This window comes from Oryzias melastigma, linkage group LG17 (assembly GCF_002922805.2).
Source record: "Oryzias melastigma strain HK-1 linkage group LG17, ASM292280v2, whole genome shotgun sequence".
Lineage (NCBI taxonomy): Eukaryota > Metazoa > Chordata > Actinopteri > Beloniformes > Adrianichthyidae > Oryzias > Oryzias melastigma.
Window position 1 is genome coordinate 25,900,885 of NC_050528.1, and position 13,716 is coordinate 25,914,600.

The window sequence follows — 13,716 nt, forward strand, 5'->3', positions numbered from 1 at the left end:
GACACTACGTCTTAGGTCTTTAACTAAATACTAGATCTTCCGGAAGTTCCGCACTGCTGTCTTTAACCTTATCCAACCATTTGTATAATTTTTGATTCATCTCTATGGCATTACCAAAACTTTATTTTAAAACTCATGGCATGTAACTTCTGCCCTGTAGTGCATCATCAATCCACTAGGGGCAGTAGAAGGCTATGTTCGGCTCATTTCAAAATGGCTGCTTCCATGAAATCCCCAAAACACTTTTAACTGGAAAAGTTTTGCTAATATTCTAAACTTTGAGATGAGAATAGCTCGACTATTGCTACATTTCATCAAATGACTACTTGTTAAATAATGCAAAATGTGCTTAGAATTCATTTCTTTGTATACAGCGACACCATTTAAAAATGTGTATAAATAAGGTGCTTTTTTTCCTGAACTCTCCATTGTTGTGAGCAAAAACTTTCTAAATCATCCAATTTATTGTAATTCATACTATCTGTGTCTCGTTAGAAAAGATATTGCAGAAAAAAATGTGTGAATTTTTTTCAGTTTTATATATATATATGAACATTTTTTGTAAATTTTTTGATGTAGTGAGTTTAAGATGGAATGTAGTAGCGATACAGATTTCAAAGTAAATCAAGATGTCAATTTTTTGAAGAGTCACCTTGCTGTATTGAGCCATTTCTTGGTCTTTTTTAACAACTTTATTACAACAATTCAGCTCATTATTCAGACTTACAACAGCAGTTAAAAACATACATCTAATGAAGAAAAAAGATACACAATACATTTCTTGTAATGGTTCAGTCAGAGCGAATACATTTGAGCTAACATATTTTTAAATATATATATTTCTTGATAAATTAATTCATTTTCACAAAATTTAACCTTGTAGGGTTTCATCCCACTGATAAGAGATTCCACAAGCTTTCTTAGTGCAGTTTTACAAGACTCACATGTTGCATTTTAAGCCCTGAATTTTAATTAGACGAGGATAGAGTTCAACACTATAACGACACTACAGTAGAGTCTTCTTCTGATAATGAAGGCAACTTTCCTTAGAACCGAACAATCACGTGATCAGTGTTCTCTCTATTTTTAACCCTGTGAGGAAAACAAAGAGAAGATGTGATGTGGTTTCTAGGGAACACAAGTATTCTTAAAGATGTTTAACCTTTAAAATGTGTGCTGCTGCAGACAGTGGTGGATCTCAGATGTTCCTAAACAAGTTCACATCTGAACCCTTCATGCCGTCACACATTCGATCCTCTGTCAAACGTCTCTTTCGTGGTTTCTGGGTTTTTGCTTCTGACATTTTTTTCAGAACAGCTAAATTAATTTATGAGTGTTGGTCGTTTTCTTTTCTCAAAGTGCTGCGCCGAGTCATCTGAAACCGGAAGCGGGCTGGCCAGGCTTTGGAGCAGCACGTGAGGTGGCCGAACATTTCTCTGAACCTGGTAGACATGAGGTTGTACAGAATGGGGTTGACCGCAGAGCTGAGGTAGAAGAAGACTCCAGAGACGATGTGAACTTTCTCAAAGATCTTCTGGTGCTGAGTAGAGGACTTGTCAATGTAGCTCCATGTCAAGCGGTCCACATGGAAGGGAGCCCAGCAAAGACCAAAGACGACCACCAACACGCCTGAACCCCATGGAGAGAAGACAGGAACCAATTATTAACACACCACTGTTGCATTTTGGTTTGATTTCTGGTTACACCACAATCCTGAACAGAAGTTCTGCAATGCCATTGCTAAAACCAGCATCAACACATGTGGTTTCATGATATTTGCTGTACAATAAATTAATAGCACAATTTCACAGTTAATAATACCAAAACTTTATGCTTTTATCTTTAAAAAAAATCAATAAAATACATTAAAAATACATTTTAACTTGGAATACCAAGATTTTCGCTTGATATTGCAGTAATTTGGTTCTCAAAAAGAATAATTTTTTATTTGCAGATTGCTGAACCTCATAAACTTGATAAAGATGAAAATTGTGTTTTTATGTATTTTTAACACGTTCTTGTGACATATGAATAAAATGACTATTAATTCTGTTTTTAATTAGTATTTTTTTCTGCAAATTGTGGTAAATCAGGAGCAGAGGAAAAATGCAGTTTGAACAAGATTGTAGTTGTTGCTTCTAGAGTACATACTATAGCTTTGTTTCATTCCAATGTACGTACTTGCAGACAAATAGATCCATGTATGTCTGTCTCTCGTCTGAGCTGGCATCTGTGTGGCTTGATAGTTCTAATATTGCTTTCTATTTTTGTTGCACCGCTAATGTCGGTTTAGGGTTGTAAGGTGGAGGGAGAGAGTGTAAACAAAGGAATGATGGGAAAAGAGTGCAGGCTTACTTCCTGCCAACACAACTCAGAGGTGAACTTCTAATAGACTACTGCCATTCTGCAGAAACTATGCCCTAGAAAATTGTGATTTTTTTTTTGGCTTAAAATGGCGTAATCATAAATAAAAGACCACTGGAGGGGATTTTGAAAATTATCAAAGGATGATTGGAGTGAGACTTTTATGTTGTTTGTCACTAAACATCCTGGTTATTGACTCTCCAAACAACAAAGTTAAATGCAGCCCTACTGCAGCTCTATTGTAGCTCTTAATTTGATTTGCCCACATTTCTCTCTCTGCTGGATTGACTGCTGGGAACAACTATCAGAACATGGGCGGTTAAGGATCCAAAACAAGAAAGCCATGCAGTGTAGTGGCAGGAATGGAAATGTCACTAATTACAGTAAACTGAATGATAACAAAACATTGAACAATAGGAGAAATGGCGAGAAAAGATGATCTGATCAGAATGATCAGAAAACCTCATTTCTAAATTTACTGTTGGAAAGTTTACTAACAGGATACTGCTTTGAAACTGACTGGTGGGAACAAAATCTGAGAGCAGAACATAATTTGAACCAAGAAAATAAAACTGAAACTAAATTAATAGACATCAATCCTCACAAAAAGCATGTTGTGTCATGCTATACTAAAGAGAAAGCCATCCTCTAATTATAGTTGGAAGTGGAATAGGGTAAGACACCTTTCCATTACTGACTGTTCCAAGGTAAACCAAAATGTTGAAACCATTAAATACATGGATTTTAACAACATCAGTATATTTTTTATTTTTTTCTGATGCTCTAAAAATGTTTCCTGCTTGGAATCTTGCAAAACTCTTATTTTGAAATGACACTTTGAAGAGAATTAGACCAAAACCTAAAAAAACGTTATCACACATGATGGAAAGTTCCTCACAAAGACTTTTCTCTGATGTTGTACTGTGATTTAGTAAGATACAACCTTCAGAAAGGATTCAAACATTCTGAAATGACACCTACAGAGCATTTTTGTGACTTGCAGGTTCCGTTTGGTCAGCCTCTGCCGGTGGGACTTAGAGACACTTCCGGGCCCAAAGCTGTGGTTGGCATCCATGCTTGCCATGAGCTTCTCCCTGCGTAACCTCAGGCCAATGAGCAAATAAAGGATGCTGATGACCAACATGGGGAGCATGAAGAACACCAGAGTTGAGATCAGGATGATCAGGTTGTAGATCCAGTCAGGCTTGATCATATCTGAGGAGAGAGGCAGAAGTTGATTGATCGATTCGACCAGTTAGTAGCATCATAGTCCTGTGTTACTTTTGCTTCATGAACAGAATTATGACATTAAGATGAAAAAAATAAGTAGAGCATTTTGAGTATCTTTACATTACCAATGACCAAAAGTTGAATTGATCACTAATTAACTAATCTGGTTACCTTGTAAATGAGCATATCAGAAAAATGAGATCATCGTAGTAAATAGAACATTTTAAAATGTATTTAGAGCAGCAAAATAAGAAATGTATAAAAACAACAAAAATCTCCCTTTGAAAGAGAGTCAGAAGATGTAACTTCTTTTATGCTCTTATAAATATTCTCATAAATTTTCACCCCTGTACCTTGTGTCATTACTAAGCCGAGTTACCCAAAATGAAAGTTTAGTGCCGTAGCTAAGAGTATATTATGTTACAATGACACGTGTACACACATGTAACTCTCATTTCCAAAAACCCCTCATGAATAACACCATCTCATGTTCGTTACAATAGAAAACATTTTTGTGATTGAGTCAGAATTGATCAAATAAAGTTTGGAGTTCCTCAGGGTTCAATCCTAGTGCTTCACTTTTTATCATGCAAATTACTAAGGGTTTGGTGTGCTCAATCCAATATTATCTGCTGATGATACCAGCTTGTTTCGGTTGTGAGAACAGTAGAAAACCGAATACAAAAAAAAAAAAACTAATGTTAAGAAGTTTGTTTTCTTCAAATAAATTAACAATTTCAATATGAACCCCAACATCCACTTTCAGCAGTTTTTCTTCTTTATTTTGCTTAAGATAAACAGGTATGAAAATCAGTTCAAATTTCTTATAGTATGTTGAAAATAATGGTAAAAACGAAGTAACTAAACAAGTTTTTGGCCATGCTGGTTATACTTCATAATTTCTTTACATTAATTTTGAAGGAAACAACAGCATATAACACATTTGTATTCCCCTTGATGTAGGATTGATAGTTTTGAGTATTTTTCAGATAACTACTTAGTACATTTCCTCCATTGTTATATGACAAGTGCAGATAAATTACTTTTGCATTAATTTTACTAGATTACTACCTCATGACTATTTTATTATGAATGACAGTCTACCATGAAAGTCTTTTGTTTTTCTAAATTTGTTCCATATTTTATGAAGTACTTTTCATGTGTAAAGCAATTAGTTTGACAAAGGAATCCTTTAATTAAAAAAATTGAATAAAAAGACCAATCATTTCATTGTTTGATTATGAATGTGATTTGATCAAACAAATAGTAGTGCCATTTTTTATTTTTATTTTTATTAAACTCTTTTAAACTATAATACTTAAAAGAGCACTGGGGATACTTTTACAATAGATCAAAAGATGATCGGAGTGGGTCTTTGCTAAAAATTCACAACTTCCCTCCTGAGTTTCCTGCATTCTTTCCTAAAATCATTAGACAAGTTGAACAGAGGAATCAACAGGTGAGTTTGAAATTGGATTCAAGTATCAAATACTATGGTGCTGTGGCACACCTAGAAGGGTGGTAGGGGGCAGAAGACTTTGGTAGGGAGGGCAAATGACAACATCAAAGTGAAAGGCTTTTGCAAAATATAATATCACAAAAAACATTTTAAAAAGTCGTTATAAATATTAAAATAATAATTTATTTCACTGAAGTTCTGTTACTAAAGCTTAAAGAAAGCTCGTGTTGATGATTTCTTAATCTTTCTCAATAATGATACTAATATTGACTCCAAAATTGGGGGGCAAGTGGCAGAGCTAGCAAGTGGCTGCCGCCCAGAGTCTGACAGAGCTGGTGGGGTCGCTGCTCTGGCTAACGGACCCTGGGCAGTGGAACTTGTTATGCTGGGCTGCTGGTGGATGGCTGCACGGCAGATGGACTGCTATCAAAGTGGGCAGTTGTATTTTTTCCCCTCTTGGGCTAATGCTAAAACTGAGCTACTGACAGATGGAAGTAAGATTTAAAACGGCCATCAGACGCAGCTGGTGCTGCAGGAGTGAAGTACACCGCAACAGGAGAGACTCTGAATGATCTGGTGAACCCAGACACAATGATGTGCTTGACAACTGCTCTGTAGACCTCTCCAAAACATATAAGCCCAGGTTTCTTGCATCATCCATGATTTCCATGATGCTGCTGGGGCGTCAAGACGCTGAGCTGTAAATTTGACATGTCAGAAGAGAGGCGGCAGACATCTTGTGTACGTACTACAGACTGCAGAACGCGGAAACTCTCGTCCAAACCTCGGAGACAGGACCTCAATCCCATGCACACTGGTGTTGGGCAGAGCACACAGCATGGACAGCCCCCACAGCATGAAGATGACCCTCCTGGCGTGAGCGCGCGTGGCCATGTGCTTGACTTTCAGGGGATCGGTGACCGCCACGTAGCGTTCCACACTGAGAGCTGTCACGTTTAGGATGGAGGCAAAGCAGACGGTCTCAAACAGGAAGATTTTGAAGTAGCAGCCCCCCTTGCCGAGCAGGAACGGATAGTTCTGCTGCATCTCATACACCTCCAGCGGCATGCCCAGCAGGAGCACCAGCAGGTCGGACACGGCCAGGCTCAGCAGGTAGTAGTTGGTGGCCGTATGCATGACATTGTACCGCAGGATGACCGCACAGGTGAAGGAGTTCCCCAGAACACCAACCATGAAGATGATGAGGTAGGTGACGGTGACAGGAAAGAACCACGGGGACGTCCGGGGCCCCATGTGAGTGGTCAGGTACTCGTCCTCGCTCAGGCACATTTCCTTTAAGTCCTCTTCTGAAGCGCTGGACAACAGCCAGGAGATATTCATCCCACAGATCACGGCAGCTTCAGGGCAGCCCAGCCCGCTGAAAACTGTGGTTCTGGTTTGGTTAAGGGTGTTAAAGGAGCAGTTCAGCATTTTATGATGAGAGTCTAGAGAGAAAAAAAAGACACTTTTTAACCAAGTGGGACATGATTTGGTTTGTCATTTTGACTTTCAGACTGACTCCTATCGGATCAAATCAGGATCAGCCTAAAAAAAAAAGAATGAAAGCTTGAAAGACATTGTAAATTTGAAAAAAAGAAAACTTAAATTAAATCTTGAAAATTTGAAAAAAAAGAAAAATTGTGAAAAATTTTTTTCTTTTATTTGAAGAAAAAAATACTGAAAACTTAAAAAAAAACTATAAATGTAAAAGTTACCAAGTGAAAAATAATGTGTCCTTTAGTAACAGGTGCTGTTTTGAAGTTTCAACTTTTTTTTCCAAAGCTCAAAGCCCCGCCCCCATGTCAAATTAGGCTTAGCTCGGCAGCGAAAACTCAAATATCAGAATTTAAACTGTAAACTGAGGACTGACAGAGAAGTTTCAGAAAAGCAAAAAAACAAAACAAACAAAAAAAAGCTGAAAATACAAAACACCAGCTGCTCCTAATGGATGCATTATTTTTCAATTGGTAATTTTTACATTTATAGTTTTTTGTAGTTTTCAGTAAATACTTTTTTCATATTTTTTTGTTTTAAAATTTCAGGATTTATTTCAAGTTTTCAGTTTGTTTTTCAAATTTAAAAAAAAAAAACATTTCAATTTTTTTCAAATTTCCAATGTCTTGTTTTCAAATTTTCATTTTTTTCAGTCACAATGTCTATTTTTCAAGTTTTCAATCTGTTGTTTTGTTCACTTTAAGCTACTCTTGACCCCATAGAATCCAGTTTGAAACTAAAAGCAACTGCAGCCAAGTCAGTTCAACAAGTCAACACTGCTTGTCACAAGTCAGCACTATGATACACAAACATATCTAGGTTTGATTCAGACATGTTTTTGTCTCTTCCGTGGTTAAATATAACAGGCATTTCAAACAGCTATCGTCAGAGTCCATGTTCTTGCGTGTTGTCATTGTTAAAGTATGTGAACAAACAAAAAAGGTGCAGCTGTGGTGCAGCGGTAGTACAATCAGCATCTGAATTGGAAAGTCATACGTTTGAGTTCCTGGTTGGTCTTGTTTTTTTGACTCTCACTCAAAGCTTATTTATCCCACCTGAATTGCATACATTGTTGTTTTGCTCCGTTAAGAGTCACAATAGCATCAATTTCTCTTTCATCCATCAATATGTCTGATCTCTGATTTAATGCTTATAAATGAAACGGGAGGTTTTAGGATTTACTCTCTCACAGTCTTGCAACTATTTCTGAACCCTCTGAGGCACAGGTACTTAAAGTGCAGTCCACGGGCCAGTGGCGGCCAGCAGGAATATCTTTAATGGCCCGCAATAAATCATAAATTATGTTTTTTTCAACTCAACTGTACAGTGATTGGAAAGAATGAAATTCTGTTTTGTGGTGGTTGGCGATGTCTTTAGGAATAAGTGATGGTTACTCCCAGAGGTAACAGTGCAGGGTTGTTGAGTCAACATTGGGAGGAAAAAAGCGTCACTCTTCCCCTTATAAAGGGGTCATGTGACCACAGCATTAAAACAGAGTCAGAGCGTGAGTCGGTTGGCGAGGAGAAAAGCCGTTTTCAAGTGGATGAGCACAGACTTTGTCCAACCTTGTGGGTCAGATAAAGGCCTGCAAGCAGGTTAGGGCTATGTTTAAAGAGTTCAACATAAATCACGACGAATTGTAAAAACTATAACAAATTTACTGGTGAGGAGAGCACAAGTTAACAACTAAAGAAATGACATGCAGACAACATGAGACAGAAGCTGGATTCATGGTAGCTAAAGAAATAGAAGTGGTAGTTTATGAGAAACTGTACAGCAAAAAGCAAAGGATTTTTTTTATCCAACACTGGACAATGTTGGGTTCCTATATTGCTATTATTGAGAACCCCTGCTCTGAATCCGTAAAAAAATAAAATAAAAAAATAACTCAACACAAAAATTTGTAAAAGCATAAGTGGCACTTAACAAGTTTCAGGAAAGTGCAGCAGAAAATCCGCTCACACACCCGGCTGCACCACAACTGATGCTCAAATCAAATCGAATCAAATTGGAATTGGACTTTCAATGCGCTCAAAACAAGAAAAAGGTCTATTCTGCTTTATGCCACCTCACATCTTTATATTTTTTAGCATAAAGATTTACCACAATCTAATAACACATTTTACAGGCTAGTCAATTAAAGAACATTTCACAACAATGTTCCTAGTTCTTAATCCTGTTTCAAAAATGTCTCCAGAATTCTACTTCCTTTTTTATGAAAATAATTTAGATGATTAAATATTTTAATGTCACCTGTTTGATGATAATAATTTAAAATGACCAAATGTAACTATTAAAACTGTGCATCCAGAGCCCTGGCATGTCTCTGCTCCAACACGTCCTACCAGACATCCAGGGGTGATTGTCAATTACTCAATCAATCTTTAAGCCCCCCCAACACTTCAGCGTTCATGCAGAGAGAGTTCAATTCTCTTTTAAATGAACGAGGTGGGTTTGGATCTGCACAGCCCTTTAAAAGAAGGTCCTTGAAGGGCTGTAAAAGTAATGAGATAGGAGCTAATTCCAATTTCACTTTTTCAGGATTGTCTTTAAAATTATTCTCTTTATTAAAGAAGAATGTTATCAAAAACATAATTGATTTTAGTCCTAAAAAGGGACTCAATTTCTATTTTTTTAATTTGTTTTATAAAATTCTAAAAAAAGGAAACAAATAGCTAAAATAATTTTCCTTAAAAAGTAAGATTGCTGAAAGAGGATAAAAAATTGCAAGGCACTCAACGCACATTTGTTGCTCTTTTTGCATGAACTGCTGCATTAATGCAGTGTGATATTTAGGGAGAGACAATCAGTCTGCACTTGTTCCAAGGTGTCATGGAGGCATGTGATGCTGTGATTGCACCCTTCAGCTTCTCAATGAAAGAATACTATGGTTCCCATTGAAGGTATTAGTACTTCTGGCAGTGTAGCGAGGTCTTAAATCGTACTGGAAAACAAATCAATGTCTTTATATTAAAGATGCTCAGAGACGGAGCCATAAAAGTTCTGGATTAACACCAACAAATGACATGGCAACCACATCCAACTCATTACATCACACCTTTTTTTTTATCCTTTAAACAGTTTGTCCTTTTTTTCTCATGAAATTCAAATGTACTTTTATCCAAAAATTGAGAAACATTTCTCTTACTTTGTCTTTGGTTTAAATATAACCACTCTGATCATTCTGTCTCCTCAACGATTGACCTAAAAGCATCACAATTGTGTCTTTTTAATGGCCTATTTCATGCAAAATCAACATTTTTGAACTTATAAGTGTTATAATGTTAATTACTTATGAAAAACAACCCTAGGATTTTATTACGAATTTGTCAAAATTAACACAGATAAACACTTAAAATGTGCCAGTCAGTGTGCAAAGAATCAGATCTTTTCTACCTCGGCGCTAATGTGTTTGAAGTCCAGTCCTACAGATTCAATCACCCGTCAGTTAGACATGCATGTATTTAGGCTGCTGGAAAATATCAGAACGTCGGCAGGAAACTCTCTACAAGATCTCAATATTCACACAACACAGAGATTTAGACCAAACATCTTAAATGTGGTTTTTATGTGACCAAACATTAATAGACACAATCATAAAATAAGGGATTTTACTTACTTCTCTCATATTTTCAATGCAGAACAAATGTGACAAAAAAAGACTTTAATCAGGTTAACAACAACAGAGCGATTAGTTCTTTCAGCCGTAGATGTTTAATCACAAAGACAGACTTCTCTTAAAAATGTTTATTCCTCCAATGAAAAATGTGTCTATAATTAATAATAGTGTGGGACATTTTTCTCTGCAGAAGCCTTTGTTTGGATTCCCACTGTGGATTTATGTATCCATTTCTCATGCAGCAGTCATTAGGATCACTTCTTCTCAGGAAATAAAAAAAGACTTAACATTTACCTGCAGCTTGTGGACTTTTTTTTCTTCTTCTGCAGACAAGATCCAAAAGATCTGATTTGTTTAATCTCCTCTGGTTCTTTGGAGCTTCTCTACAACTGCCTCGACTGCTCCTGTTTGACAGACGGTGTTCACACCACCTCTTTCCCTTTCTGGCTCTTCCTCCCTACCTCCCTTTCTTCACCACAGGCTGTGTGTGTTTTATCTTTTACATCTCATTGGGCTTCTTTTCACCGCCCTGTGGCTTCTCACGCTATCACACAATCATTAATATAAGTTGTCAACATCCTCAATTCTATCGGCCATGAGAGAGCACAAATGGTACCAGAAGAGAAATGAATGTTGAGATTACTTTGACCCTGAAAGCCCTGCATGGTTATGCAGCATCTATATATATATTTAGTTATTTGTAAACATCCTCACATGTTCTCATTTAGGCCATTTGGTCCAGGGTGAGAGAAATCAGCACAATCCCATTTCCTGTCATCTCCTATCTGTCACACCACATTCACACCATGTTTTCTGTCAGATTCCGCTGTTTGAAGTGACTTTTAAAAACAACTAATCCACGTATTAAATCCTTCTTTTGATGTCCGTTAAATATTTTCTACCACAACAGCTTCTGCAAATTTATATTTATAGTTTTTTTAATTTTGCAACACTTAAAAGGGCATTTGGGTGATACTTTACTCATTTGGATAATACATAAAACCCCCAAACTACACACAATATATATATATACATATACATATATATATATATATATATATATATATATATATATATATATATATATATATATATATATATATATATATATATATATAAAATATATGAAAATTTAAATATGGTAGAAGGAGCTAAATGAGTCAAAAATAGAAAATAACAAAACTGAAAACTGCTGCACCAAGACTGCTTCAACCACTAAGGACAAATATTGAACATGAAATGTAGTCAACATTTTTTTCACTCATAACACTAAAAGAGAACACTTTATAATGACGATCAGCTATAGCTAGTTAACAAATCATTATTAAACTGTTATTTATTGAGTTATAAATGACTTGTTAACCTATGATGGAGTATTAGGGGAACCATAAAAAATACAAGAATGAAATTCTGTGAAAAATATTGTTATTTTAAAATAAAACTGCAACATTATGAGAAAAAAGTAACAGAAAAATTAGACAATGGAGTTTTACAATTATGAAAAAAATTATAAATTTTTACATTAATGTGTTTCATTTAATAACAATAAATAACATCAAAGTAATACTAAATTAACTTATAAATTAAATTAATAAAATAAATTATAACAATTAATAAATGAAAAGGAGAAGAAAGAAAAAAACGTATATTATTTGCTCACATCGCTAAATCAACAAAAGTACATTAAACAAACAACATAAAAAGGAACTTTGCATAAATATTAAGCCCAGTCTATATTTTAAATGAACATATACACATAATTACATCCACATTTACATAAACAGTTATCTACACAAACCTTCATTTATTCATATTTCCCTACATAAGGTTCATTGCTATTAACTACTTAAAGTTTTACGAAATAATTTTCCTACATATTATCCAAAACATTTGCTTAACATCACAATTTTAATAATGCTTTTAAAGGCAGCAATTATTTTTGTATTTATAGTTTCATTGTCAGTACACTGAAACAGATCTCCTCATTCCTGCTCTAAATCTTGGTTTTCTGAATATTTCATGTCCTTTTAAGTCAATATGACTTTGTCTTTCTTTGAATTTAGTCTGTAAATTCAGGGCAACCACGTCCTGTGTGCCTTGTGCATAAATTTGAGAATGTTGCAATAAACTAAGTCACTAATTAGTATTTTCAAATGACTGAATCGTGGTTCTGAGGAGTTTCTATGTTTACTTCCTGTAACAATTCTTGTTGCCTTTAATTCTAATTTTACGAGAATAAAGTCGTAAAAATTATGAGAAAAAAGTGTACATTTTACGACAAGAAAGTCATAATTTCATAAGTTATAAATTGAGAATTTCTAAGATTAAATTTATAAATGTATGAGGCAAAAGTCTGTTTACTAAGAAGAATAAAAATACAAAAAAATAAAAAATTGTGTTTTAGTATGAGAGACGTGGAATGCATTCCAAGTGCTTACCTCTGTATTTTTTTACACAACTAAGGGAGTATTTTAGTGAGTCAACATTGACTTGTTATAAGGATATTGAGAAGAATTTGCAGGAAACTGGGCCTCTTCAGAAGAAGATTGTTGACCCAAGAGGAGTGAATTTCCAGTGGACGCGCCGTTTATGCCATCAGCAGTTCAGTTGCAGAGGTCCAAATGCATTATGGGTTATAAGCTAAGTCTTATGGCTTCACCATAAATGGCTGCATTGATGGATTTAGTCGGCATCTAATGTGTATGAAGGCTTACACAACTTTATTTTCAAAAAAGCACGGCTTTATAAATGCTAAGTTTATAAATTCATGGCTGAGGTGCTCCTCGAAGATAAACTACGTAAAGGTTTTTATATCCCTACTGACTTGAAGAAGTCTTGTTTCCACTTTGCTTCCTCCAGAATACACAGATTTCAAATACTAAGCAAAACTTTGGTAAAAACTCTGATCCTTTATTAGTTTAAAGCACAGATTATCTCATGCTGTCCAGAGCTGCACTGATGATCCCGTTTGGCACAAGGTGTCTTTTATTTTGAAAGGAAATTATACCAGCTTCTTTCAAACATAAAAAATAATTCCACATGTTGAGAAAATGCTAGTTTCTGTTTCATTCATGTCACAAAAAAGCATAATTCTTATTTATTATTAAGAAATACATTGTAATGACTGCACTGCACTATCAAAATAAGACTCCTACTAAGTTTTGATCAGTAGAAAACAAGTCCAAATGGCTCTTTTACTGTTAAAGGTTGCAGACCCCTGGTTTAAAGCATAACTTGTCAATATAATATGCTTTCTAACGTGGATTGTTTTAGTATTCTGCAAAGCCTTGACATTTTCTGGCCACTGTAATTATGTTACAAGTTAATTATCCTCAATTTTACTGACATAAATGTGTCTCATTTGCCATGATGTCCATGTGCAGCAGATGTTAGACTGAACAATGGAAAAAGTCCATTTAAAATAAAGTTTAAACGCACAAACAAAAAATGTAAAACACACACAACCACCACAACCCCCATACATAATGAAACATAAAATGATTTCTGAATAAGATGCTATGTAAAGATTTTTAAGTGAGGAAACAAATTT

The 13,716-nt window shown here is 35.4% G+C and overlaps 1 protein-coding gene across 1 annotated transcript; it reads right to left on the reverse strand.

Annotated features, from left to right (window-relative positions):
- Positions 1-679: 679 nt before the first annotated feature.
- Positions 680-11,168, reverse strand: LOC112147581 (neuromedin-U receptor 1). The gene is made up of 4 exons (XM_024274091.2): positions 10,461-11,168; positions 5,803-6,498; positions 3,346-3,579; positions 680-1,629 (listed from the first exon to the last, which is right to left on the reverse strand). Exons 2-4 carry the CDS (start codon positions 6,482-6,484, stop codon positions 1,328-1,330), a joined length of 1,218 nt encoding a protein of 405 aa, XP_024129859.1. The 5' UTR covers positions 6,485-6,498; positions 10,461-11,168; the 3' UTR covers positions 680-1,327.
- Positions 11,169-13,716: the final 2,548 nt, after the last annotated feature.